The sequence below is a fragment of the Choloepus didactylus genome, chromosome 21, assembly GCF_015220235.1.
Source record: "Choloepus didactylus isolate mChoDid1 chromosome 21, mChoDid1.pri, whole genome shotgun sequence".
Classification (NCBI taxonomy): domain Eukaryota; kingdom Metazoa; phylum Chordata; class Mammalia; order Pilosa; family Megalonychidae; genus Choloepus; species Choloepus didactylus.
This window is the reverse complement of record NC_051327.1, coordinates 45,208,369-45,232,683: the sequence shown is the minus strand read 5'-3', so window position 1 is coordinate 45,232,683 and position 24,315 is coordinate 45,208,369. Positions and strand designations below refer to the sequence as shown.

The window sequence follows — 24,315 nt, the reverse complement described above, 5'->3', positions numbered from 1 at the left end:
TATTGTCATATTTCAGGTGCATGGATAGTAGTTAGCTCAGAAAGGAATCAATGATTAATAGAGAATAAATGCAGAGAAATGGAGCATAAAAAATGATAAAAAGGATGCTTAGTTTATGTGAATGGAAGGACTAAAGGATTTATTAAAGGTGATTATCATGGATAATATGATGAATAAAAGCAAATGTAAAAAACCTGAGGTGATTACATTGGCACATTCACTAACATTATTTTCAATGGTTTTTGAGAATGTGATATGCTAAAGAAGGTATAACAACCTGTTTCAGGACAAATTACCCTAAGGTAAAAATATTTTCCTTGCATAGAACCCAATTAACTCAGTAAAGCCTCTAAATGGGAAACAGGAGTTTCATTAATAGAGGATATATAAAGGGATGGAGAGTTAAATTCTACTGAATTAATGTACATTCTGCTGACATATACTTTTTCTTTATTTTACATTTAATCACCATGAAACTTTGGGGATGAATATTTAAATCATTTCAAACTCTTCTCTGTTTCAAAAAAACAGCAAGCAAAATACTTTACTATATTTCCTGTTTTCTTCAACTTAGTAAAATAGTTAAAGAGAAGGGAGAAAATTCTTAACCATGAAGTATAATTTAAAGAAAGCAAGTGAAACTCAATTTTTACTCTCTTCTTTGCTTTGGTGTAGATAGCGCATTAAGAAAAATTTTGATCTGTTAAATAAGATTGCTGGGAAAAGAAAAGTAAATAAATGTTAGCATAATACTGATAGTCCTTAGCTCATCTTTTGTGTTGTTGTTACTGCAGTCTGAGGACTACAATTTGGGCCACTAATCTAGAAAAGTACAAATTTTAATACATATAAGTCCATTTTCTGATATCTGACAGTGCTAAAAGTATACACACTCCAATAATGAGCTAAACAGAAAGTTTGTCATAAATATAAAGATTTCATACATACAAAAGAGCAAAACCACTCCAAGGAATTTGAGCAATGATCTAACTTGACAAATTTTAACAAGCATACGATTCTGGAACAACTGAATAGCTACATGTATAAAATGAAGTTGATTTCCTAACTCATTTTATATACAAACATTAACTCGTAGTGGACCAATGACCTAACTATAAGAGATAAAATCATAAAACTCTTAGAAAAAATCAGAGGTATAATCTTAATGATTATAGATTAAACAGTGGATTCTTATATTTGACACCTAAAGCACGAGCAGCAAAAGAAAAGAGAGATAAACTGAAGAGATGAACAACTTTGTGCATCAAACATTATCGTGAAAGGGAAAGCAAAACCTACATAATGAGAAAAAATATTTTTGAATAATTTATACAATAAGGGTTTAGTATACAGATTATAAAAAGAGATCTTAGAATTCAAAAAGAGAAGGCAAGAAAACACATTAAAAGAAAGGATAAAGAATTTGAATGGCTATGTATTCCAAAAACTTTGTACAAATAACAAACAAGCGCATGAAAAGATGTACAGCATCACTGATCCTTAAGGAAATCAATTCAAAACCTCAGTAAAATCCCACCATGCACCCATATGTTGTCTCTAATAAATAATACATAAAATAACACATTTTGCCAAGATATGGAGAAACAGAATGCCTCCTACATTGCTTGTGGGAATGTAAAATGATTCTGCCACTGTGGAAAACAGTTTGGTATTTTCTAAAAATTTAGACATAGATTTACCATATGACCCAGGAATTCCACTCCTATGTATATACCCAAAAATAATTAAAAACAGATACTCAAGCAGATATCATGTACAAATGTTCAGAGCTGCACTAGTCACAATCAGTAAAGGTGGAAACAACCCAAATAGAAATCCACAATGTATGATAAGCAAATTGTGGTATACATATACAACGGAGTATCACTCAGCCATAAAAAGGAATGAAGTATTGGTACTGATGAATGCTATCACTTGAATGAACCTTGAAAACATAGTGCCAAATGAAAGAAAAAAGAAATCAAATATCGCATGTTGTATGATTCTTATTTTACAAAGTGTCCAGAATAGCAAACTCCATGGAGATTGAAGGCAAATTAGTGGTTGCCAGGATTGGGGATGGAGGAGGGGAGTGATTGCTAAGTGAGTAAAGGATGTTTGGGGGTGACTGGAAAAAAATTTGAACTGAGAGACATATAGTGTTTGCACAGTATAATGAATGTTAAATGCCACTGAATTGCACATTTTAAAATGGTAAATTTAATATTAAATTCAATTCAATAAAAATATATTACTTAGTGTATTTTCTGGCTCTAATGGAGTTAAGCTCAAATTTAATAAAATATTTACAAACCTCTTAAGCATTTAGAAATTTTGAAAACAAGTTATATTTTAAAGTATGTATATTAGAAAAAGTAAGGAATTGAGTAAAAAAAAGAAAAGACTTGGAAAAGAAAATCCAATAAACCTAAAATACGAAGGAAGGAATAATAATTAAAAATAATTCGATCAATGAAATAAAGGAAAAGCAGTATATAAAATGAAAGTAGACAAAATTGTTTTATTATACAAATCAATTATAGTAATAATCTCTTATCAAGAATAGTTATGAAGTGAAAGAGGAAGAGAGAGAGAAAGAGAGAGACACAGAGAAAGACTAAAATAAAAATAAATTGTGAAACCATTATCATTCATGTAGGAAGGTGTACCCATAAAAAGATAACATTCAGTAGCAATATAGGAAGGAAATATTATGAAGAAATATGTAAGTTTAAAAGCTTTAGATGAAATGGACAAATTGAGCAAAAAACAAGATCTAACAAAATTGACAAAAGAAGAAATTTTAACATATCTTAAGAGCCATATTTAAAGTTTTTTAATGTAATAAAAACTTACCACAAAGAAAAATCTAGCATGAGTTTCTCAGATATATTCTTCAAAGAACTGAGGGAAAAATATTTCCAGTCCTTTACCAACTTTTAAAAAAAAATGTTATAAATGTGAACACCCCTAACTCATTTTCTGATGTCATGATAAACTTGATATCAAAACATGGAAAAAAATTACAGATACAAATATAATGAACATAAATTAAAATTATGCAATAGAATATTAACAAATGGAATAAAAGAATGTATTAAAAGGATAACATATGATGAAAGTAGGTTTTATTCTAGGAATATAAGGGTAGTTTATCATTCAAAAATCAATATTAATCGGCACATTGAGGAACAAAAGGGAGAAAAGCATGGTAATCTCAATCAATGAAGAAAAAGCTTTTAAAATAATTGTACACTCACTCATGAATTGTAAATAGTCTCAGAAAACTAGGAATAAAAAGGCAGTTACTTAATTTAATAATGGTTATCTTACTTCTGAGTATCCTTTCCTGTGCTTACTGGCCATTTGTATATCTTCTTTAGAGAAAGACTGCTCAAGTTCTTGCCATTTTTTTTATTGAGTTGTTTGTTGTAGCATTGCAAGTGTTCTTTATGTATTCTGGATAATAAATCCCTATCAATATATGATTTGTAACTATTTTCTCCCATTATATAGGTGTGTTTTCACTTCCTTGATAATGTCCTTTGATATGCAAAATAGTTAAATTTGCTGAAGTCCAATTTATGTTTTCTTTTGTTGCTCTTGATTTTGGTGTCATAGCTAAGAATCCATTGCACAATCTAAGGTCATGAAGATTTTCTCCTATATTTTCCTTTGAGAGTTTTTTGATTTCTTCTTATATTTGGGTTATTTATCCTACTGAATTTATTTTTGTATGTTTTGTGAAGAAGGGTATCAAATTTGTTCTTCTGCATATAGAAATCTACATTTCCCAGGGATTATTCTTTCCCTTTTGAATGTACCTGACATTCTTATTGAAAATTAACTGGCTGTAGACATGTGTTTTATTTCTGAATCCTCAATTCTAAATGATATATTTTTAACAAAGTGAAAACTGCACATTTTTCTTGAAAGAATTCAGGATAATGACTGTTTTATAGTGCTGTTTACTACTCCAGCATGACTTTGCAACTGTTCAATTTGACTGGGATTGAGCTGATATCTTAATCTTTTCTCCTGTTGTAACTTCAATCATTGACTTGATGTAAGTGAGTGAGTGAGTGTCTTTGTATCACGTAGGTCTCCAAGGGACTGTACAAACCATTTATGTTGTTTTCTTCCTCCCTTCATTTGCCCTCATCTTTTCTCACTGGAGAATAGGTAGGATGACCTACATAATTAGCCAGTACATGAAAATGATTCTTGAATTCTCTCAGATGATTTGGGCATAAGAATGAATTACCCACTGTTCCTCAGGGAGCATCACCATGGAAGAGGGAAACCATAAATTCTTCCTAGGGAAAGAAAAGAAAGAGAAATTTGGGAGAAAAAAATCCAGTACTTGATTTAAGGTGAGTGGATAAGAATTGTCTTTGATTCTGATTACACATGGATTTTGTTAATATCTGACTGTAGGACTTTGTGGTCTCTGAGAGCTGATTATATCAAATACTATACAAACCACATTATCCCCTTTAGTAATTGATCATTAAATTGCTTTTAGGGCATTAAATTCTGTGAAATGACCATGTGCCCAAGATCTATTTAGTTTGTATGAGATGATAGTGGCATTTGGATACCAGAGAAGAGGGAGTTCAAGTATCTGAAAAGTTTATCAATGATCTAATCAAATAGACTCTTTTAAGGTTAGGCTTGTCAGACAAAATAAAGGAATCCAGTGACATTTGAAATTGAGATAAACAATGAATAGATGTTTTTAGTATAAGTATGTCCTAGGCAATATTTGATAAGTGACAAATATTTCTCTGAGTTAAACAACAAATAGATTTTTTTAGTGTAAGTATGTCCTAGGCAATATTTGATAAGTGATAACTATTTCTTTTAGTAAAAGTATATCCAGTGCAATACTTGATAAACAATAATTTTAGTATAAGTATGCCCTAGACAATATTTGATAAACTGTAAATACTCTTTAGATAAGTATGACCCATGCAAAAAGCTGTCCTTTTGTTCTTGTTGTTATACTCAATTTTTTACTACTGGACCTAGTTGGGTTTTTATTTTGCAGAGTTGGCATTGCAACCTAACTGAGTAGGCCAGAATGTAGCATGATTTTTCAGTGACATGGAATTTTGGAGGATCTGTTGAACAGAACAAAAGTCCTAAAAGATAACACCATGACAAAACATTGAAATTTCAGTCATGCCTTTGCAAACTTTTGTCTCCTGTCTGTTCTAATGGTTATTCTCAACAGAAAGTATTTAAAAGTACAAATTAGCATGTTCAGAAAAGATAAGAGATATTGTGATGAAGGAGCAGGGTAAAAGAATCCACATATTTTCAGGTAAGTAGTAACAGACACTGAAAATGGGGATAGATTCAACAAGCACTGGACTAATTTTTAGGAACACATTGAAGACATCAAATTAGTAAAACTGATACTGGAATTCTGATTCCTTTGCTCAATCCAATGTAATTCCTGTACTCCAGTAAAATCCTATGATAGCAGGACCTGTAATAATTCAAATTTGAGGTAAAGTTTTAAAATGCATAAGTTTTAGTTCCTGGAAGTTTCACCCAGCCAAAGGTCCAAGAATCATAGTTATCAGACAAATCCTCAAGGTGGCTCTGGACTACAAATGCTCGAAACTGTAGGCTAAGAACTTGGAGGTGGAGGAAATGGAGAAGGCAGGTGGACTGGAAGTCTTTATATGATAATTGGATAGCTTAAATCTGGATATTTCATTACATTATATATTTTCAGGTTGCATTTTATGTGTGTGAATTTTTTGAACTACATTACTGTTGCAATTGAAAACTGCAGTCCCCTAGGTTTGCTTTAAGAGGATCCTGAATCTGAGGGAGATTGAAAGGGGTTCCAGATGGGTTAGGATAAAGCAGCTTGCCTAGCTTCAATCAGGAAGTTGTGCTTTGATTTACTAACTTTCCTTGTGTAGCTGAGGGAAAAGAAGGCTGGAATTTCTTACTGAAATGCTTGAAAATCAGTGATACTCTATCAATTCTCCATTTTACAGTTCCAGGAAAAAAGTGAAACTGCAATATGTTATGCAATATATTCACAAATAAATATTAAATGCAATCGAGAGTTTATCAGCTCCTCTATGCTAAAAACAAATAAAGCATATAAAATTAACTAGTCAAATTGCCTGAATATTGAAGTAAACCATAGAATTAAGCAGGCATGGACCAGATAATTTGGTTCTTGAAGTTAACAGAATTTGTGGTTATAAAAAAAATAAAGTATCAATGAATAATGAGGTATAAACATGTACTCAAAATGAAAAAGATAAAAACAAAAATTCAATTATGCACAAACTAATAATGCTCATCTATTTCAAAAAATCCAGAAATAAAATGATTCTTGTTAAATCCCTGGCATAAGACAGCATATGGGTGCTTGGAATGTACTTAGAGGTCACTGTCACCCAGAAGAGATAGCATTATTTAATTACATAGGTCATTAATTTGAACCATGTAAATATATTCACTAACATTAAATAAAACTTTAACTCTATTCGTGCATAGCTGGATGCCAATAATTCCTGTAGACATTCAAATGCAACCTAACATTAGGTCAAGTATAATGGAGAAGAAAAAATGGAAACAGATAACTTTAATTGAGGTTAGATATGATCATGAGCATCTCATTTTCACAACATTTTACAAATATATATGTAATAGATATGTGTGTGTGTGTGAGTGTTAGTGCATTGTTAAGGCTCCATGTAGTGTTTTTGAAGAATAAGCTTCGTTTTATTTCACCTTCTAACTGCCTCTCTCATTAAGTATATTAAAATAAAAAAGAACCAAACAAAAGTTGAAGTGTACTAAATACAAGTTGTGGTTTCATTGGGTAGATAAATAAAATCTAGTATTTCTATATGAACACATACATGGTTATGTTCTCAGTGGATATGCTCCAAACATTATTAACTCTATTAAGAGTTCAATCTACATTGTAGTAGTGCTCTTATTGGGAAAAAATAAAGGAACTTTTACAGTTTATTTTAGCTTCAAAAGCAGATGCAGGTATTATTTTTTATCCATTGATATAAAAAATATTCTACAATACATCTAAAATAATATAATTTGTTTATATGATTTTACATGAAAACTAATAACAATGCTTCTCTTTCTCCCCAGAAGAGGTAACTGATTATATGGGCCAACAGAACCTGACAGTGCTGCCTGAATTCATTCTACTGGGAGTCACAAGTCACCCTGAGCTGCAGGGTCCCCTTTTTGGGGTCTTTCTACTCATCTACATGGTCACAGTGGTGGGCAACCTGGGCATGATCATCCTGACCAAGGTGGACTCCTACCTCCACACACCTATGTATTTCTTCATCAGACACCTGGCTTTCATTGATCTTGGCATTTCTACTGTCATTTGTCCCAAGATGCTGGTAAATTTTGTTGAGAAGCAAAATACCATTTCCTTTCATGCCTGTGCCACACAACTGGCCTTTTACCTTTTGTTCATGATCAGTGAGCTTTTCATGTTGTCAGCCATGGCCTATGACCGCTATGTGGCCATCTGTAACCCTCTGCTCTATAATGCTACCATGACTCAGAGACTTTGCCATGTGCTTGTGAGTATCCCCTACCTCTGCAGCACCTTTCAGTCTCTGATGGTCACCATTAAGATTTTTACTTTGTCCTTTTGTGGTTCTAATGTCATTAGTCATATCTACTGTGATGATGTTCCCTTGGCATCCATGCTCTGCTCCAATGCACAAGAACTAGGATTACTGATTCTAATATTTGCAGCATTTGATTTGATTTCCTCCCTTCTCTTAGTCATAGTGTCCTACATGCTGATACTGATAGCCATATTTCAAATGCATTCAGCAAAGGGCAGGAAAAAAGCTTTCTCCACATGTGGTTCTCACCTAACTGTAGTGGTTGTGTTCTATGGAACTCTTCTATTTATGTATATGCAACCTAAATCTATTCACTCTTTTGAAAGTGAGAGAATGGTCTCTGTGTTTTACACTTTAGTCATCCCTATGCTTAACCCCTTGATATACAGCCTAAGGAACAAAGAGGTAAAAAATGCTTTCTACAGAGTCTTTAAAATTCCATGATCTTTGTATTCCATATTCAATATAGAATATTGTTCTAGAAAGTGATGACAAAAGAAAATGTCATTTGATAATGTTTTTAATAAATAGAATAAAATTCCCTTTGGCTCTTTTTTTTTTTTTTGGAGATTTTTTTAATTAAAAAGAAATTTTACTGTGGCAACATATATACTTTCAAGTGTACAATCCTGTGGTGTTAATTACATTCACTGTGTTGTGCTACTATCACCACTGTGCATTACCAAAACTTTTCCATCATTCTAAACAAAGTATACCAATTAATTATTAACTTCCCTTTCCTTACCCTTTCACCTTCTGATACCTGAAGATTATTAACTATTGATTCCATTTCTTTCATAGATACAGGCTTATTCAGAGTATCTATGTCTCCTTGTTTAAGTTTTGGTAGATTGTGTATTTCAAGGAATTGGTCCATTTCATCTAGGTTATCAAGTTTGTGGTCATAGAGTTGTTTATAATGTTCCTTTATTATATTGCATGGGCTATTTGTTTTCTATGTCATATTTTTTGTTCCTCAATTTCTCCATTACTGCCTTCTTTTTTTTTTTTTATCCTCATTTTATTGAGATATATTCACATACCACGCAGTCATACAAAACAAATCGTACTTTCGATTGTTCACAGTACCGTTACATAGTTGTACATTCATCACCTAAATCAATCCCTGACACCTTCATTAGCACACACACAAAAATAACAAGAATAATAATTAGAGTGAAAAAGAGCAATTGAAGTAAAAAAGAACACTGGGTACCTTTGTCTGTTTGTTTCCTTCCCCTATTTTTCTACTCATCCATCCATAAACTAGACAAAGTGGAGTGTGGTCCTTATGGCTTTCCCAATCCCAGTGTCACCCCTCATAAGCTACATTTTTATACAACTGTCTTCGAGATTCATGGGTTCTGGGTTGTAGTTTGATAGTTCCAGGTATCCACCACCAGCTACCCCAATTCTTTAGAACCTAAAAAGGGTTGTCTAAAGTGTGCATAAGAGTGCCCACCAGAGTGACCTCTCGGCTCCTTTTGGAATCTCTCTGCTACTGAAGCTTATTTCATTTCCTTTCACATCCCCCTTTTGGTCAAGAAGATGTTCTCCGTCCCACGATGCCAGGTCTACATTCCTCCCCGGGAGTCATATTCCACGTTGCCAGGGAGATTCACTCCCCTGGGTGTCTGATCCCACGTAGGGGGGAGGGCAGTGATTTCACCTTTCAAGTTGGCTTAGCCAGAGAGAGAGGGCCACATCTGAGCAACAAAGAGGCACTTGGGAGGAGACTCTTAGGCACAATTATAGGGAGGCCTAGCCTCTCCTTTGCAGCAACCATCTTCCCAAGGGTAAAACCTATGGTAGAGGGCTCAACCCATCAAACCACCAGTCCCCTACGTCTGTGGTCATGTTAGCAACCATCGAGGTGGGGTAGGCCAATACCCCTGCATTCTCCGCAGGCTCCTCAAGGGGGTACTACATTTTTTTTTCCTTGTTTTTCTTTTTTTTTTTTTAACTTTCTCTTCTTTTTTAAATCAACTGTATGAAAAAAAAGTTAAAAAGAAAACAAACATACAATAAAAGAACATTTCAAAGAGACCATAACAAGGGAGTAAGAAAAAGACAACTAACCTAAGATAACTGCTTAGCTTCCAACATGTTCCTACTTTACCCCAAGAAAGTTACATAATATAGCATCATTTCTGTGAACTTGTTCCTACTATATCCATCAGAAATTAACAGACCATAGTCATTCCTGGGCATCCCCAGAACGTTAAATAGCTTATCTGTTCTTCTTGGATTATTGTTCCCCCTTCCTTAATTGCTCTCTATTGCTAGTTCCCCTACATTCTACATTATAAACCATTTGTTTTACATTTTTCAAAGTTCACATTAGTTGTAGCATATAATATTTCTCTTTTTGTGCCTGGCTTATTTCGCTCAGCATTATGTCTTCAAGGTTCATCCATGTTGTCATATGTTTCACGAGATCGTTCCTTCTTACTGCCGCGTAGTATTCCATCGTGTGTATATACCACAATTTATTTATCCACTCATCTGTTGAAGGACATTTGGGTTGTTTCCATCTCTTGGCAATTGTGAATAATGCTGCTATGAACATTGGCATGCAGATATCTGTTCGTGTCACTGCTTTCCGATCTTCCGGGTATATACCGAGAAGTGCAATCGCTAGATCGAATGGTAACTCTTTATCTAGTTTTCTAAGGAACTGCCAGACTGACTTCCAGAGTGGCTGAACCATTATACAGTCCCACCAACAGTGAATAAGAGTTCCAATTTCTCCACATCCCCTCCAGCATTTGTAGTTTCCTGTTTGTTTAATGGCAGCCATTCTAATCGGTGTTAGATGGTATCTCATTGTGGTCTTAATTTGTATCTCTCTAATAGCTAGTGAAGCTGAACATTTTTCATGTGTTTCTTGGCCATTTGTATTTCCTCTTCAGAGAACTGTCTTTTCATATCTTTTGCCCATTTTATAATTGGGCTGTCTGTACTATAGTCATTGAGTTGCAAGATTTCTTTATATATGCAAGATATCAGTCTTTCGTCAGATACATGGTTTCCAAAAATTTTTTCCCATTGAGTTGGCTGCCTCTTTACTTTTTTGAGAAATTCCTTTGAGGTGCAGAAACTTCTAAGCTTGAGGAGTTCCCATTTATCTATTTTCTCTTTTGTTGCTTGTGCTTTGGGTGTAAAGTCTAGGAAGTGGCCGCCTAATACAAGGTCTTGAAGATGTTTTCCTACATTATCTTCTAGGAGTTTTATGGTACTTTCTTTTATATTGAGATCTTTGGTCCATTTTGAGTTAATTTTTGTGTAGGGGGTGAGGTAGGGGTCCTCTTTCATTCTTTTGGATATGGATATCCAACTCTCCCAGCCCTATTTGTTGAAAAGACCTTTATGACCCAGTTCAGTGACTTTGGGGGCCTTTTCAAAGATCAGTCGGCCATAGATCTGAGGGTCTATCTCTGAATTCTCAATTCGATTCCATTGATCTATATGTCTATCTTTGTGCCAGTACCATGCTGTTTTGGCAACTGTGGCTTTATAATAAGCTTCAAAGTCAGGGAGTGTAAGTCCTCCCACTTCGTTTTTCTTTTTTAGAGTGTCTTTAGCAATTCGAGGCATCTTCCTTTCCAAATAAATTTGATAACTAGCTTTTCCAAGTCTGCAAAGTAGGTTGTTGGAATTTTGATTGGGATTGCATTGAATCTGTAGATGAGTTTGGGTAGAATTGACATCTTAATGACATTTAGTCTTCCTATCCATGAACATGGAATATTTTTCCATCTTTAAGGTCCCCTTCTATTCCTTTTAGTAGAGTTATGTAGTTTTCTTTGTATAGGTCTTTTACATCTTTGGTTAAGTTGATTCCTAGGTACTTGATTTTTTTAGTTGCTATTGAAAATGGTATCTTTTTCTTGAGTGTCTCTTCAGTTTGTTCATTTCTAGCATATAGAAACATTATTGACTTATGGGCATTAACCTTGTATCCCGCTACTTTGCTAAATTTGTTTATTAGCTCTAGTAGCTGTATCGTCGATTTCTCAGGGTTTTCTAGATATAAGATCATATCATCTACAAACAATGACAGTTTTACTTCTTCTTTTCCAATTTGGATGCCTTTTATTTCTTTGTCTTGCCGGATTGCCCTGGCTAGCACTTCCAGCACAATGTTGAATAACAGTGGTGACAGCGGGCATCCTTGTCTTGTTCCTGATCTTAGAGGGAAGGCTTTCTGTCTCTCACCATTGAGTACTATGCTGGCTGTGGGTTTTTCATATATGCTCTTTATCATGTTGAGGAAGTTTCCTTCAATTCCTACCTTTTGAAGTGTTTTTATCAAAAAGGGATGTTGGATTTTGTCAAATGCTTTTTCAGCATCTATTGAGATGATCAATTGATTTTTCCCTTTTGACTTCTTAATGTGTTGTAATACATTCATTGATTTTCTTATGTTGAACCATCCTTGCATGCCTGGAATGAACCCCACTTGGTCATGGTGTATGATTTTTTTAATGTGTCTTTGGATTCGATTTGCAAGTATTTTGTTGAGGATTTTTGCATCTATATTCATTAGGGAGATTGGCCGCTAGTTTTCCTTTTTTGTAGCATCTTTGCCTGGTTTTGGTATTAGATTGATGTTAGCTTCATAAAATGAGTTAGGTAGTGTTCCATTTTCTTCAATGTTTTGAAAGAGTTTGAGTAAGATTGGTGTCAGTTCTTTCTGGAAAGTTTGGTAGAATTCCCCTGTGAAGCCATCTGGTCCTGGGCATTTATTTGTGGGAAGATTTTTGATGACTGATTGGATCTCTTTGCTTGTGATGGGTTGGTTGAGGTCTTCTATTTCTTCTCTGGTCAGTCTAGGTTGTTCATATGTTTCCAGGAAATTGTCCATTTCTTCTACATTATCCAGTTTGTTTCCATACAGTTGTTCATAATATCCTCTTATAATTTTTTTAATTTCTTCAGGATCTGCAGTTATGTCATCTTTTTCATTCATTATTTTGTTTATATGGGTCTTCTCTCTTTTTGATTTTGTCAGTCTAGCTAGGGGCTTGTCAATCTTGTTGATCTTCTCAAAGAACCAACTTTTGGTGATATTTATCCTCTCTATTGTTTTTTTGTTCTCTATGTCATTTATTTCTCCTTTAATCCTTGTTATTTCTTTTCTTCTACTTGGTTTAGGATTGGTTTGCTGTTCATTTTCTAGCTTCTTCAGTTGATCCATTAGTTCTTTGATTTTGGCTCTTTCTTCCTTTTTAATATATGCGTTTAGTGCTATAAATTTCCCCCTTAGCACTGCTTTTGCTGCATCCCATAGGTTTTGGTATGTTGTGTTCTCATTTTCATTCGTCTCTATATATTTAGCAATTTCTCTTGCTATTTCTTCTTTAACCCACTGATTGTTTAGGAGTGTGTTGTTTAACCTCCAGGTATTTGTGAATTTTCTAAGTCTCTGATGGTTATTGACTTCTAATTGTATTCCATTGTGGTCAGAGAATGTGCTTTGAATAATTTCAATCTTTTTAAATTTATTGAGGCTTGTTTTATGTCCCAGCATATGATCTATTCTGGAGAAGTTCCATGAGCACTAGAAAAGTATGTGTATCCTGGTGATTTGGGATGTAATGTCCTGTATATGTCTGTTAAATCTAATTCATTTATCAGATTGCTTAGGTTTTCAATTTCCTTATTGGTCTTCTGTCTGGTTGATCTATCTATAGGAGAGAGTGATGTGTTGAAGTCTCCCACAATTATTGTGGAAACATTAATTGCTTCCTTTAGTTTTGCCAGTGTTTCTCTCATGTATTTTGTGGCACCTTGATTGGGTGCATAGACATTTACGATTGTTATTTCTTCTTGTTGAATTGCCCCTTTTATTAGTATGTAGTGGCCTTCTTTGTCTCTCAAAGACATTTAAAGTCTATTTTATCTGAGATTAATATTGCTACACCTACTTTCTTTTGGCTGTAGCTTGCATGAAATATTTTTTTCCATCCTTTCACTTTCAGTTTCTTTGTGTCCCTGTGTCTAAGATGAGTCTCTTGTATGCAACATATTAATGGTTCATTCCCTTTGGCTCTTAAGCAAAGACTGTCTCAAAGGCATTGGGGACTACCACTTTGCAAGGCCAAGCCCTCAAGCTTGGGGCTTGCCCTTATGAAGTTTGTTGCTGCAAAGGAGAGTCTAAGACTACTTAAAATGATGCCTAACAGTCACCCCTAAAGAACCTCTTTTGTTACTCAGATGTGGCCTCTCTCTCTAAGCCAATTCTGAAGGTAAAATCACTGCATTCTCCCCTACATGGGACATGACTCCCAGGGGCTTAGTTCTCCCTGGCAATGTGGAATATGACTTGCAGGGATGAGTGTGGCCCTGACATTATGGGATTGAGAAAGCCTTCTTGGACAAAAAGGAGGAAGACAAATGAAACAAAATAAGGTTTCAGAGGCTGAGAGACCTCAGATAGAGTCAAGAGGTCATTCTGGAGGTTATTCTTATGCATTATATAGATATCTGCTTTTAGTTTTTAGTGTGTTGGAATAGCTGGAGAGAAATACCTGAAACTGTTGAACTGCAACCCAGTAACCTTCATTATTTAAGATGATTGTATAACTATATAGCTTACACTGTGTGACTATGTGATTGTGAAAACTTTGTGGCTCCCACTGTCTTTGTACATGGAATATGGACAGATGAATATGAAAATGAAGACAAAAAGTAAATGAATAATAGGGAGGGATTTGGAGTGTGGGATATTTTGGGTGTTTTTTTTTTTCTTTAACTTTAATTCTTATTCTTTTTTGCATGTGGTAATGAAAATGTTCAAAAATTGATTGTGGTGATGAATGCACAGCTATATAATGGTACTGTGAACAACTGATTATATACCATGAATGATTGTATGGTATGTGAATATATCTCAATAAAATTGAATTTTGAAAAAATGGATTTTTGAATATATACACAAAATACTGAAATGAGGATTTTGGTAGTGGATTTTTTTTTTCAAAAACTCCAAATCCAAACATCAATCAATAGGAGAATGGTGAAAGAATTAATGTCTTTTTATCCAACAGCACAGTAGACAGCACATGATACACAACAGGGAAGAATATTATCCACAAGTTGTGGGACCTCAGTTTAGGAAATACTGTAATTGGTGCATTCATTGTCATCATATTGTCATGTGTTTATCATAGCAAAGGAAAAGGCAAATATGCCACTCATTTAGCCATATGGACTAGGAAAGATTTGTCTATATTTTAAAATCCCTTGATTGTTTATTGTGTGACTTCAGAAACATAATTTATGTGATCTTGGTTTACTCTGAAAATCCAAAAATTAGTATTTATTTCACATGTGTATTAATGATATAATTATAACATAGGACTCACTACCTATTTGTCTTTCAATAATTCAAAGAAAAAATTCAAAGAAAAAATCCTGAGCAATAATTACAATATCATTTACTATTTCATCATTACTTTGAGTTTTTCAGATTTACTAGATTGAGCTGATATACTTTTTTTTAAATTTTTTTTCCATTGCCACTTTAGTCCTTGACTCTGAGTGAATGACTACCTTTACATATGTGTGTTTCCTTGGAACTGTACACATCATTTCTATTTTGTTCCTTTCCTTGAATTTTCTCTTACCTCTTCTCACTGTGGAATATGTAGGAGTTTCTAGATAATTAGAAGTTACATTAAGACAATTTTTTAAAAAAACTCTGATGATTTTGGAACAATCAGTGAATTATAATATGCCATGTCCTCAGGGAACATCACAAAAGGGGAGGGAAACTATAATTTCTTCCTACAAGAGGTAGAGGATGCATAACTTGTAAGGAGAAAATCAACTCTTCATTAAAAGTGGTCTGATAAGAATTGTCTTTGATTCTGATGACCACTTGGTTCTTGGTAATTTCCTGTGATTCCTAGCCACTCCTGTGGTTACTGCCAGTTGATTTGCTCATGCACATCACTAACATTCATTATCTCTTTGTTAACTTGGGTTCATTGGTAACAGGATAGTGCTTCTATAGCATTAAATCCTATGAACTGATTATATGGCTTAGATACACTTGGTTCATGTGACCTGATAGGAATTGGATGCTGCAAGTGCAGAGGAAGTTAGAAAAATCTGAAAATTTCATCACTGATCTCACCTAATTGAACTTATTAAGGTTAAAAATGCCAGATGTAATAGAAGACACCCAGTTTCATTTGAATTTCATTGAATTATCTGAGATAAACCTCAGATGTTTTGAATGAAAATATGTCTTAGGTAATAGTTGATAAATAACAAATATTCTTGTAGTGCAAGTATGTACCATACAGTATTTGATAAGCTGGACATACATTTCAGATAACCATTTCTCATGAAAACCTTCAAGTTTGGGCTTTGGTTTTGTTTGTAATTTACTAATGTGTGTGGTCTTTCAGAATAGACATTACAAACTGAGTAGACTGACAAATTAATAGTATGCTTTTTATGAGTCATGGAATTACAGAAAACCCCTGAGCCCAAAATAATTTCTAACTAAACCAATCATATCTAAACACTGAAAAATCAGTCATTCCTTTGCATGCCTCTGTATACTTGGTCTCCCATAGTTAATATTAAATGAAGTTGTTAAAATGTACACATTATGGTGTTAATTAACAGATGTGCATATTCTTTTCCATACCAAGGAATGAGCAGGGTGGAAGAATCCACACATCTGAAAAGGGAAGTAGTAAGTGAGAATAAAAAGAGAGACAGACTCAATAAATACTAGAATATTTATTAGAAAAAAATTGAAGACCTCAAAGTATTATAATAGGTATTGGCATATCGAATTGTTTTGTGAAACCTAGTGAATATCCTATTGTAGACTAAAATCCCAAAGTAGCAGGCCCAGGGAAAGGGTGAGTTTCTGATGAAATTTCCAAATGGAGATAGGCCAATAATTTGTATAATTGGAAGAATGATGGACCTTGTTCTAGTTTGCTAATGCTGCCGGAATGCAAAACACCAGAGATGGATTGGCTTTTATAAAAGGGGGTTTATTTTGTTACACAGTTACTGTCTTAAGGCCATAAAGTGTCCATGGTAACACATCAGCAAACGAGTACCTTCACTGGAGGATGGCCAATGGTGTCCGGAAAACCTCTGTTAGCTGGGAAAGCACATGGCTGGCGTCTGCTCCAAAGTTCTGGTTTCAAAATGGCTTCCTCCCAGGACATTCTGCTCTAGGCAGCAGTTCCTTAAAAATGTCACTCTTAATTGCACTTGGGATATTTGTTCTCTCTCAGCTTCCCTGGAGCAAGAGTCTGCTTTCAATGGTCATCTTCAAACTGTCTGTCATTTGCAGCTCCTGTGCTTTCTACAAGGTGTCTCTCTTGACTGTAGCTCCTCTTCAAAATGTCACTCACAGTGGCACTGAGTTCCCTCTGCCCGTTAGCTCATTTATATGGCTCCACTGATCAAGGCCCACCCTGAATGGGTGGGGCCATGCCTCCATGGAAATATCTCATCGGAGTTATCACCTACAGCTGGGTGGGGCGCATTTCCATGCAAATCTAATCAGCACCAAAATGTCTGCCCCACAAGACTGCATCAAAGAATATGGTTTTTCTGGGGGACATAATACATTCAAACCAGCACAGACCTTGAGAGGAGAATGAGGCTAAATAGAAAACAGAGACAAACTCATCCAGGTAGAAGGGATGTATGGTGCTCCCAATTTCAAGGATTTCCCTGTCCACAAAGATCATAAATCAAGCTTGCATAAAGGATGCCAAAAATTGCAGATTCCTAGATTTTCTCCCACTCTCCTGAAAGTTGTACCAGCACAGCACTGAAAAATCATCCTTACTTGACAACTGCCAAATGGCAGTGACTCTAGACTGTCATTGCTCCAATCTTTAGAGCCTCAGTTACTGTTGCACAGGCTAATTCTGGAGATTCCACTCATTACAATAAGTCTATCCTGCATTTTATGTAACTGGATGCTTTAAACTCTATTGACGTGTACAATTGAGAAATCATGCTTGCACAAACAGATTTTCATTGAGGGGACACTGAATGTGAGAGGAGTTCAAGATGGAATGAAAGCAGATTAGGCTAAAATTGCTTCACTAGCTTCAATCAGAGTAGTTCCAATTTTGATTATTTATTGATTTTCCTTGTTAAACTGTGTGAAAGGAAGACAGAATTTGCCATAGAGCTATTTGAAAATCACAGTGTTATACTCTATATTAATTGTTTCATTTTAAAGTACAGAAATAAATTGATAGGTTGTAAAATAAGATGTCCTAAATGCACATGCAAATATTTTACATGTTTCATAGAACATATCATTTCACAGTGTTATATGAGATGCAAGAGGCAAAATAAATTAGACAAATATTTTAATATTGATTTAAACCATAGATTTTTAGCAAGTTTGGGTCTATGTCTTATGAGCCTGGCAGCTTATTCAAATTGTGGGATATTTAATGAAAAGACATAAACTAATAAATAGAAATTTGGGCATAAATGTAAATATTTATTTCAAAGGAGACATAAATAAAAACAAATTTAAAATATGAATTAATAATGGTCTCATAATTAATAAAATCATTGAATTGAATATTTTTATAAATTACATTACAGGCACAACACAATCTACTATGTAATAGTGTTTTAGAAGCCATTTCCAACAAGGAAAAGTACATGTCATCTAAAGAAGCGTGTCATTGATTTCAACCATAAAGATATAGTCACTAAACCTCATATAAATTATTATTAACTCAATTCACACTTGGACCCCAGAAATGCCTCCAGACACTATTTAAACTTACATTGGAGGATTGCAATGCAGCAGAAGACAGAATGGAAAGAGAAGGTGGCCATCATTTATCACAGTTATGGTCATCATGCTTTCACAACATATATAGACACCAGTCACTGGGTGACCATAATGCTAAGAACACACCCAGGGCACTGGTCATGCCCTAAAACTTAAGTTTCATAAGCTCCATGTTAACTGTGAATCTTTCTTTCAGAATATCAAAATCCTACAAGAAATAGCATGCAAATCTTCAAGTATATATTAAAAAAAACTATGATTTTATTGGTTAGGTAAACTAAGACCCTAACATTTCTATATAAATTTCTATATATTTTTGATATTCATGGGTATGCTCAAAAAGGGTTGATTCTATTTAGAGTTTAGCCAATATTGTATCAGTGCAAAAAGTATTTCATATGGCCCTCTCAGTTTGGGGAAGTACTTATATTAGCTTCAAAATTAGATGTTGTTGTTTTTCCACCTAAGAAGAAATATTCTCAATTTTGTCTACAATATTAAGATTAGATAATGTTGCATGAAAACATAATAAGCATCCTATTTTTTCCCAGAAGAGAGTACTGGATACAATGGGCCAACAGAATCTGACAGTGCTGCCTGAATTCACTCTACTGGGAGTCACAAGTCACCCTGAGATCCAGGGTCCCCTTTTTGGGGTCCTTCTCGTCATCTACATGGTCACAGTGGTGGGCAACCTGGGCACGATCATCCTGAGCAAGGTGAACTCCCACCTCCATACACCTATGTATATCTTTATCAGACACCTGGCTTTCATTGATCCTGGCAATTTTACTGTCATTTGTCCCAAGATACTGGGAAATTTTGTTGTTGAGCAAAATACCATTTCCTATTATGCCTGTGTCACACAGCTGGCCTTTTTCCTTTTGCTCATTATCTGTGAACTTGTCATCAACCATGGCCCATAAATGCTATGTGGCCATCTGTAGCCCTCTGTTCTACAGTTTCATCATGACCCAGAGGGTTTGCCATATGCTTATGGATGTCCCCTACCTCTAAAACATGTTTCCTTCTCTGATGTCCACCATCCATACTTAAATCAACTGTCTATGGCTCTAATGTCATTATTCACTTCTACTGTGATGAAATTCCTTTAACCCTGCAGTGCTCAATTGCACAGAACTATAAATGCTGTACATAACATTTTCAGCGATTAATTTGATTTGCTCCCTACTAATAGTCCTATAGTCCTGCATAGTGATTCTGATGGCCTTATTTCAAATGTGTTCTCCTAAAGGCAGGAAGAGAGCTTTCTCCATGTGTGCTTCATATCTGACAGTGGTGGTTGTGTTCTCTGGGACTCTACTATTTGTTTGTACAGCCCAAATCTGGTCACACCACTGATTCTGACAAGATGCTCTCTGTATTTTACACTTTAGTTATTCCCATGCTTAACCACTTGATCCACAGTTTAAAGAACAAAGAAGTAAAAACTGCCTTCTGCTGGGACTTTAAGAACACATGCAATATTTGTATTTCATATACATCATAGAATATTTTCCTAGTGAACTATGGCAAAGGGAGTTGTTCTTGGAAATATTTTAATAGATATAATTTCAATATTTTGACTCCTAAACAAAGACTAATGATAAGGCACAAATGGATTATTTCCTTTATATTCAGAATGTAATCCTCATAAGCCAGATTGCAATTAAATATCACTTCTTTCCCCTGTGATAGTCAGTGTTGTCCAGAGAATCAGATGGAGAGGAGATTTGAATTACTGCATAAATGCCATGAGATTTATTGTAAGAATTGGGCCACATGACAAAGGATTCTGGAAAATCTGAATTCTGTAGGCAGGCCATGAGTTAGGAACTCCAGTGAAGGTGATGTTGAAATCTCCAGCAGGCTGGTTGATGTAGACATAGAAATTCTTCTTTCTGACTGCTTCAAATCCTCAGTTCTTGCTTTAAAACCTGCAACTGAATGGATGAGGAGAGTCCTCTCATACTGGAGGCAATATTCTTTGTTGGTTATAAATATAATCAGCAATAGTTGAAATCAATTGAATATGTTTTAAATCTATTCATGAAATACCCTTAGAAATACAATCAGTCCAGCGCTGCTTGCTTGACCAAACTGTGCAAATTGCATAGATCAATTAACACAACAAAATAACCATAAAACTCCAACCATGTCAACTTGGCACCCCTACACATCTAATTAAACTATCCTTGATGTGTAATAAAGACAATAATATAACATAACCATACTTTTGTCCAACATAACTCAACTTTCTTGGATATAATTGGAAATGCACTAACACTTTCCTCTCAAGAGGATTAAATTCTATGTCATATTCACCTTTATCCTTTATATCCCATAATATGAATATTATGGTGTCAGGTTAATAAAAATTCTGTTACATGATAAGGGGAAAATTATAATAAACATATATAATAGTCATAGCAAATAAAGACAAAAATACCCATAAAATTACTGTCCTTGTTTCTACAAATGTTCACAGGGTCATACCTCCTATTTATAACTGTCTTCTTCAATTACACATTCAATTTTCCATTTATCTTCAGCAAGCATATTGGCAGGTTTTTCTTTGTATGGTGAGTTGACTCAAACTTTCAAACCTGAACCATATAGGTCATTCATATTCCTGCCTCAACTGAGATGCCATAGTTTTCTGTTGAGTATATTCACATGGATGGCAAAACTAAGAAACATTGTAAGGGATCTGCTGTATTCCAGGCACTCTCTACTTTGTGTAGTAACACACCTATTTCCTCTTGATAATCAGGATGAATCATGCAAGTAGAGTGATACCCATCTTAGCTTATTGATTCAGAAGCATGAGGAGGACAAATTGGCAACATAGTCTTAACTTTTACCTCAAAGGGATCTTTGTTGCATATCCTGTTGGATGCACTCATCTTTTTGGAACTAAGACCTTTACAACAGAGAATAAGATTTTTTTCTCTATTACCTTTTTTTATAATTCATTTTTATTGAGATATATTCACATACCATGCAGTCATACAAAACAAAGTGTACATTCAATTGTTTACAGTACCATTATATAGTTGTGCATTCATCACCAAAATTAATTTTTGACATTTTCATTACCATACACACAAAAATAATAAGAATAAAAGTTAAATGAAAAAGAGCAATTAAAGTAAAAAAGAATGCTGGGTGACTTTTTTTTTCTTCCCCCATTTTTCTACTCATCCATCCATAAACTAGACAAAGGGGAGTGTGGTCCATATGGCTTTCCCAATCACATTGTCACCCCACATAAGCTACAATTTTATACAATTGTCTTCAAGATTCATGGGTTCTGGGTTGTAGTTTGATAGTTTCAGGTGTTTACTGCTAGCTATTCCAATCCATTAGAACCTAAAAAAGGGTTGTCTATATTGTGCGTAAGAGTGCCCGCCAGAGTGACCTCTCAGCTCTTTTGGAATCTCTCAGCCACTGAAACTTATTTCATTTCCTTTCACATCCCCCTTTTGGTCAAGAAGATATTCTCCATCCCATGATGCTGGGTCTAGATTCCTCCCCAGGAGTCATATTCAATGTTGCCAGGAAGATTAACTCCCCTGGGTGTCAGATCCCTCATAAGGGGGAGGACAGTGATTTCACCTGCCAAGTTGGTTTAGCTAGAGAGAAAAATGTCCACATCTGAGAAACAAAGAGGCATTCAGGAGGAGGCTCTTAGGCACAATTATAGGGAGGCCTAGCCTCTCCTTTGCAGCAACAGTCTTTCCAAGGGCAAGTCCTGTGGTAGAGGGCTCAGCCCATCAAACCACCAGTCCCCTATGTCTGTGAGCACATCAGCAAACATTGAGGTGGAGAGAATAAGGTTTTTGGGAAAGAAAGTGAATGATTTCTAGTGGATCACAAAGGGTAGTAGTAAGTGATGTCACTTCCATTTCCACTCTGTGATTTCTGGACCCCTTTTAAGCTCACAGTTGAAACACTGCTCAGATAAAAAAGATTTCTTTCAAAATGTTACTGCATATTAACAGTGTACCTGGTCACCCAAGAGCTCTGAAGGAGATGTGCAAAGAGATCAGTGTCATTTTCATGCCTAATACAATATCCATTCTGCAGTCAGTAGATCAAAGAGTCATTTTACTTTCAAGTCTTATTATTTAAGAAATATATTTTATAAGGCTATAAATGCCATAGATTGTGACTGCTCTGATGGATCTGGCCAAAGTAAATTGAAAACTTCCTAGAAAGTATTCTCCATGCTAGATTCCAAGAAGAACATTTGTTATTCATAGGGGGAGATCAAAATATCAACATTAACAGGAGTTTGGAAGAAGTCAATTCCCATCCTCTGGTGACTTTGAGAGTTACAAGACTGCAGTGGAGGAATTAATTGTATATATGGTAGAAATAGCAAGAAAACTAGAATTAGAAGTGGAGTCTGAAGATTTGACTGAATTGCTAAAATCTTATGATAAAACTAATGGATGAGGTGTTGTTTCTCATGGATGAACAAAAAGAAAGTGTTTTTTTGAGATGGAATATTCAAATGGTCAAGAAACTGAGAACATTGCTGAAATGGCATCAAAGAATTTAGAATATTGCATGAACTTAGTTGATAAACAGCAGCAGGGTTTGTGAAGATGACCCAAATTTGAAAAGGAGTTCTACTGTGAATAAAATGCTATCAAACAACATCACATGTCACTGAGAAGTATTTCTTGAGTTGTCCATCAGTGATCATGTTTCACTGTTGTCTTCATTTAAAAAATTGCCTCATCCACTCCAACAATCAGCAACGACCATCCTGATGAACAAGCAGCCCTCAATATAGGGTCAGACAGGTCACCAGCAGGAGATGATGACTCCCTGAAAGCTTAGATGATGGCTAGCATTTTTAGCAATAAAGTACTTTAATGTGTGTAAAGTGTTTTTTCATAGAATGCTCTTACACAACTAGATATACCACACAATAATTTAAATATAAGCTTTATATACATTGATAAACCAAAAAAAAAATCATGTGACTCACTTTATTGAAATACTTGTTTTGTTTTGGTTGTCTAGAATGGAACTCACAATATTTCTGAGGTATGCTTGCATATTCACAATATAAGCATATGAAAAGAGAAGTTACATCAAGAGCATGTGTAAATATCCAAAAATTCAATTAAAAAGAAAATATTAATGAATGGCTTTCCTGAAATTTTTCAATGGAAAGTGTTTACTCTGCAGTATTATTTTTCCTTCGGGATATTCTTCTTAGATAGAACCTTATCCTTTCCATGAATAGAATATTTTATACTCTACCACTCTAAATCCTTAAAGCATTTGTTTCTAAGATTGGTTTGGTTTTGTTTTTTTAAGGACAAAAATCTACTCAATCTTGTTTTCTTTGTATTTTTTGAACAAAAACAACAGTGTATACGAAGTTTGAGAGTTTTCTGTGTATTCTGTTGACATGATGAAGAATTTCTTCCACTGTAATCATTTATTTTTATCATGATAATCATTTATCTCTGCTTTATTCATATACATGCAAAATAGATTTGATAAATTTGATCATGAGCACATAATTTTATTTCCTTACTCTTTATATATGTGATGCACTACTTGCTGATTTTTATGGACATATTTCAAGGACACACATAGCAGATGGTTCAGAAAGAATCAATGTTAGGAAGTCAACAAGTGCAGAGAACATGGAGAAAAGAAAGGATAAAAGAAAAATGTTTAAGATGACTGATTTGAAGGACTAAAGGATTCATTAAAGATGAAAGTTGAAGAAGAATTTAATGAAGAAAAGCTATTGTGAGAAACAATATAATATTGACATACCCTCTGTGCCATTTTGAATGTATTATGTCCCCCAGAAAAAGCCATATTCTT

At 34.7% G+C, this 24,315-nt stretch overlaps 1 protein-coding gene across 1 annotated transcript; it reads left to right on the top strand.

Annotated features, from left to right (window-relative positions):
• Nucleotides 1-7,163: 7,163 nt before the first annotated feature.
• LOC119517901 (olfactory receptor 8K5-like) lies at nt 7,164-8,090 on the top strand. The gene has a single exon (XM_037814964.1). It carries the CDS (start codon nt 7,164-7,166, stop codon nt 8,088-8,090), a length of 927 nt encoding a protein of 308 aa, XP_037670892.1.
• The last annotated feature ends 16,225 nt before the right edge of the window (nt 8,091-24,315 follow it).